General features: G+C 50.0%; 1 protein-coding gene across 1 annotated transcript in view; it reads left to right on the top strand.

The window, feature by feature from the left end:
* Csmd1 (CUB and Sushi multiple domains 1) overlaps window positions 1-5,988 on the top strand; it is a 1,642,653-nt gene that overhangs the window by 1,333,495 nt on the left and 303,170 nt on the right. Inside the window, exons 15-16 of the mRNA XM_012517218.2 lie at window positions 734-928; window positions 4,453-4,591. Of these exons, the coding sequence (XP_012372672.2) occupies window positions 734-928; window positions 4,453-4,591 (334 nt within the window). The remainder of the gene's footprint in view (window positions 1-733; window positions 929-4,452; window positions 4,592-5,988) is intronic.

Consider the following 5,988-nt stretch of genomic DNA (forward strand, 5'->3'; position numbering starts at 1 on the left):
CCACCCACCCATCCACCCACCCATCCACCCACCCATCCTTGACTCTATCTTCCTTCCTTCCTTCTCCCATCCTTCTGTCTGTCTATATGTAGTATGATAAAGGCATGGAGGTTCAGAGGTGAAGGACCAGTGATTGTAATACCCACTTGTAGAGACAATAAGTGAATTTTGATGAGGGATAATTTGTCTTTGCCTTAATTTCCACATTGTCCAAATAGATTTGATATAGCAACATGTATTTAAATGCAATTAGAGGTAATAAAGCAAAATAATAGTACTAATATTTATAGTACTAATATATCACTTATCCACTGCTCCTCTTAAGTACTCTACTTAGAATTTGCTCATAGTTATTTCAGCATTTATGCAGCAACTCAGGGCCATAGCCTTACTATTCCTCACTCTGTAAATAAAGATAGGAGAGCTTCTGTCATCAGATCCTGAGCCCAGCAGCCAGGACTCCCAGCAGCCCAGCTGCAGCTCATCCCTCATCTGCCCCCAGTAGGTGGGAGACTATTTTCCACACCGACAAGAGCTATGGACATGATGCTATCGCCATTTACTCTCTTCCCCCACAAATATTGATATCTCACTGATAAAAATTCTGTTTATCCAAGAAAGATGCGTAACTGAAATTTGGAGAAATAATGGCTCTGTAAGTGTGTTCTACTCCTTTATTTTAAATACTTGTAACTGATTATCAGCCTCTTTATTTTTCTTTTTTGCTTTTCAGCATTTGGGCAAAATGAATGTCATGACCCTGGCATCCCTATAAATGGGCGGCGTTTTGGTGACAGGTTCCTCCTGGGGAGCTCAGTTTCCTTCCACTGTGACGATGGATTTGTGAAGACCCAGGGGTCAGAGTCGATCAGCTGCATCTTGCAGGATGGGAACGTGGTGTGGAGCTCCACCGTGCCGCGCTGCGAAGGTGGGCCCTGGCCTCTGCGGCTTGCACCTCGGTCCCTCGCGTACCTCCGAACAGCATCCCTGTTAGGTCCTAGGTGTCCACCTCAAGAGCAGCAAAGGGCCTCTAACAAGAGACCTGTGTTCTTGCAGGTTGGGGGGCAGGCGGGGGCTGGGCTGGTTCCTCCCAGCAACTCTGAAGAGTGGGCTGCAAAATAGATTAAAAAAAAAAAAAAAAAAACAGTTACTGTCTTTGCTCCTGAGGGCTATCATGCAGGGACCAGACGGCACAAGCACAGGGGGCAGTGTGCCCGAGGTGCAGGCACATGATGCCCCAGTGTCTCAGGGGAAAGACTTAAGAGAGCTAGCAGGAACGTGCATACCAGGGCGGGAGCCATGTTGTTAGGAAGTTTTTCCCTTTTGGCTTATTTCTGCTTTCTCAGCTGTCTGAAGTCAGCATATGCTTCTTTTTAATGAGCAGGTAGAAGAGAAGTGGTAAGCAGGGCGGCGCCCTTGTCTGGAGCGTGTGGCGTGTCCACAGCAAGCCCAGGATCTCCCTGCATGGCTCAGTGTAGGGACCTTCAGCCCGAGCCCCGCCGGATCCCCTGCCTGCCCCAGGCTGGCCCTGAGGCCGGGCGCTCTGTCTCACGGAAGCATGTCGAGCGAGACCCACTCTGCCTCAGCTGCCAGCACTGAACACCAGATCAGTGTTCTGTGTGCTTCTGTAAATCCTTACAGCGAGCTGGCGGCCCGTCAGCACCTGCCTTGGGTGCAAAATTGACACAAAGAAGGGCGAGAAAACCACAGTGGCATTGTGTTTTGATTGATGTTAATTGCATGTGCTAAATGCTTAATCTGTACCTTTTCCATTTTATGTGACATTAATAAACGGGGCCGTTTTTCATCCTCTGTACATAAAGTACATACACATACAAGCTGTGCTCAGGCCTAAGAGTGGAGCACACTAATCCTCTTTCCACACAGTGCTCTGGCCGAGCACTTCGCTGCTGACTGAAGCGCGCATGTTTTCATGAGAGACGTGCTTTAAATAAACAGCCTTCTGCTCCTGTTCTGCCACTGTGGGCTTTCCTAGGGAAGGCTATTTACAGAGGCCTCGGGGCTGTGGGACAGGCCCCTGAGCATAGCCTGCGCAGGAAAGACCTTCAGAAGAGCCCAGCTTCTAAACCAGAATGGTCTCAGTAACTGTTAGGAAGATCCCCAGCCCAACCCCGAGTCCAGTGAGGTTAAATACAAGACCCAGGACAGGCTGATAGCAAGCCCACACCACAGCAGAAAAGATCCTTGTGGAAGATTCACAAAGCTCTTCTTTGCCCAAAAAATTCTGATGGAGCACAGACGCATTCCAGAGAGACTGGCCAGGGGTGCTTTCAGGACAGGACCAGCCTGACTGCCAGATGGCAAGTCTGGGAGAGAGACAGGATCCCAGCTCAGAACTGCACGAGCACAGCAAGGTCTCACCACTCTCTGGGCAGCTCTGGAAGTTCTTTCCCCTGAGTGTCTTCATATATATGTTTTAAAAGGAATACATGGTGAGTGTTGTTGCTTAGTGCAGCCAGGGACTGGCAGGCTCGTAAAACACACGACTCCGCGTCTTCATCCCCCTTGAGCACTTGATCTGGCAGTAGGTGAATTCTGGCTCTTCCTCAAAATCAAAATCAGCGTGAAGAGTAAATGTCATGCACCAATCCAGGACCCTGAGGCAGCCAGGGCGCTCATAGAAAGGACTTCTAGAGCTGCCCTAGAGAGGGGTGGGAAGGACAGCACGGGTGAGCCTGACAGCGGGCTAGGTATGCTGAGGCGGATACGTGACTGTGTGTGTATCTTTGACTGTAATACATTTTTAAAAGACGTAAACATTCATGGTGACTTTCGACCACACAGGGTGGAAAGAGCCTCGCCTCCCTGCAGACCAGGTTGTTACTTTCCTGCAGAGTCACTTTATGATCAGCTCTCTCACTGTCCACAGAGTGAGCCTTAAGATCAAAAGAAGTCTCAGCCCCTGTAGGGACCGTGCTCTGAGTAAAGTACAATTGAATATAATAGAAACTAAATCACAGCAAGCTTCTAAACACAAAGGAGAAGTCCACTCTAATTAGTTATTGTCTATTCAAGAGAAATCCCCTGCCTGAGCCCCTTAGTCCCCACACCCACAGGGAGGGGCATCCTTTCTACCAAGACCAGGTGAGCCTTGCGCATCCCCAGAAAGTAAGCCCAAAGCACAGAAAGTGAAGCAGAGCGCAAGTGCGGGAGCCGAGCAGCAAGGCTAGAGCCAGAAGCTCAGAGTGCTCGAGGGCAGTACCCGACGGAAAGCGGGTGTCGGGGCCAGTGGCTCAGAGTGAGTGCGGGCTTCGTGCCCGAGAAGCACAGACCCTGCACAACTACCTTCAAGGGAGTAGGGAAGGAGAAAGTGGCGCTGTTTTTAGGAATATGAATGACAAATGCTCATTTCTTCCCCCTGTATTTTAGGGAAGGGTCTGCAGGGTGTTCATGGTCTCACTAGTAGATTGGATTCATAGTGATCTGCCTGTTTACAGCCTCCCAAGAGCTGGGATTACAGGCACGCACCACCAGGCCCAGTCTCAATTGCCTGCTCAGTGCAACCCTGGGAGCGGGGCAGGCACAGCAGGCCCGGTGATAGAACCCCTGGCCCCTGTGCCTGCTTGCAGGCACTTTAATCTGTGAGCTATTTGGCCTACCCTAAAGGCCCATTATTTAAAAACAATAAAAATATATATCTCATAGCAATTCAAGGTTTTGTTTTGTTTCAATATGTTGTCATTCCAGAAGAATGGACAGGTACCAAGTAGGCCGCGGGTTTAGGCCGTGGAGCTTCCCCCTCCACCCACGTGCCCCCTCGCTCTCTTCTCCCTTCTTCACCCTCTCCCGACCTTTTCCCCTCCCCTTCTCCTTCCAGCCTCTAACCTGCTCCCAGCTCTCTGGCAGCTTTAAAAATAGAAAATGCTAACACAAAACAAAACAAAATTACAAAATTATCTATGAGGAAGAAATAATTTTGCATGGACTTATCTTCAGAATTGGTGATCTTCTAACAAAACATTAGATACCAAAATAATGGCCCCTAGGCATGCCCAGGACCAGGGTTCAATTCCCTGGCACCACATGCTGCACTGGCCCTGCCCCTGGATGTGCGGAGCCAGCCATCAAGACCAGGCATGGTGGCAAATGCCTGTAATCCCAGCTCAGGGGTGGCTGAAACAGGAGGATGACTATGAGTTCAAGCTGCATAGTGAGATCCTGTACCAAACACATTAAAAACATTTATAAAATAATGACCCAAATGAAAAGTGAAAATATAAATAAAGTAGCGCAGAAAGCATTTGAAAAAAAGCAGGAGGGATAAGAGTAGACAAGGACTCAGTAGCAGAGTGGAGCATTGTGTCCTCAGTCTCCCCAGCACTGGGAGCCCCCACAGTGGGGCGCTGTGCAGCCAGGACTCCCGTGTGGATGGGGCTGCAGTGGTGTCTTCTGTGTTCCTCTGACCGCCCCCCGCTGGATGTCGCCCCACAGCGCCATGCGGTGGACATCTGACCGCTTCCAGCGGGGTCATCTTGCCTCCCGGATGGCCAGGCTATTACAAAGATTCTTTGAACTGTGAATGGATCATCGAAGCGAAGCCAGGACACTCCATCAAAATAACCTTTGACAGGTAAGGCGCAGTCTCTCCTTCGACCCTCCAGCCGGAGGACTCATGCCTTCCCCCTCGCTAAGCAAGTGGGTCTTACGTCCAGAAAGACCCCGAGGATCCCACATGTGGAGGCAGAGGCTCTGGAGGGCCAGCCCTGTCCTCAGGGCAGCCTCTTGCCCACGCTGGCCCTGCATCCCTGCTGCTGGGAGGAAGGGGTCCTGGGTGGCCTTGTCCCCAGCAGACGCTGTGGCCCTCCCAGCCGTGGTGCCCAGTGGCTCAGGGAAGCAGCCTCCCATCTGTCCTGTTCTGTCCCTGCCCCTGCGGCAGCTTGGGAAGACATCACCGCCGGGGCGTGTGGAGTCCCTGACGGCTGCAGAGCTGGCGGCCGGCGAGTCAGCAGGCTCGCTGAGTCTCCCAGGAGCGGCGCTGCTGTGGGCACTTGGGCTCAGCTTGTGGACGGTAAACTTGACAACCTGCAGGACAAGCGAGCTACCTGAGCTCTGTGCGATAAGCGCTTTTCCCATTTGGGTTATGCTGAAATCGATTTTTTGATTAAAAGCTAAAAATGGCTTGAAACAAGCCATGTGCTTTGAAACCTAAAGAGGCAAGCTCAGGCCCAAGTGCTCGCTTCAGAATCACGCCGGACTTCTCTAAGGAGGGCTTTCTCAGCAGGATCACATTCCGAGTCTTAGTGTTATATGATCTTCAGATAGATGAACACTAAGATATTGCATCTTTTTTGTTCTTTATTAATTTCCTAAAAATCAGTGATAGCCATAGTAGAAGTATACTTTTAGCAGAAGTCATGTTGTCCTTAGTAACTAATTTTATTTGAAATTATTATTCATACTCTTACTTCTGTCTGTTGAATAATTATCTCAAGTATGACAATTCATAAAATCAATGGAACATTTTTGATTGATTTATGTGCTATAGAGTAGATTCCTAAAAGTGATATTTGCCAATTGAAAAGAAACTAACTCTATAAACATTCAGGAAAATAAATGTTGCTTCCTATTAACTTTTACTCTTTTCAGTATTGGGTGAGGGGTGGAATGGGGTGTGTGTGCTGCTCAGCAGAACTGGAGTCCCCTAGCCAACAGTAGGCGTAGCTGGCTCTCAGCGGCTGGACAGCTACGCTTGCTTAGTTTCTGCGCACCTGGTCTCTATAACGTCACTTCAGTGTGGTAGTTTGCGACGTTCCAGGCACTGGTGATTCCTCTCCTGCGTACAGCACCCAGCCCATTTAGAGGAGGAGTGGGTTCCCCTGACCGCAGCTTCCTGGTCTGTGGCCAGCTCAAGCCCCTGGGAGGTCCTCTTTGTCACAGACGCTAAAGTCCTCCCCAAGGGCATGGTCATCACCTGTGTGCCAGCCACTGCAGCACAGACAGCCTCGAGGGCTTTCTGTCTCTCAGGTC

The sequence above is a fragment of the Octodon degus genome, unplaced genomic scaffold (assembly GCF_000260255.1).
Source record: "Octodon degus isolate 3935 unplaced genomic scaffold, OctDeg1.0 scaffold00155, whole genome shotgun sequence".
Taxonomy (NCBI): domain Eukaryota; kingdom Metazoa; phylum Chordata; class Mammalia; order Rodentia; family Octodontidae; genus Octodon; species Octodon degus.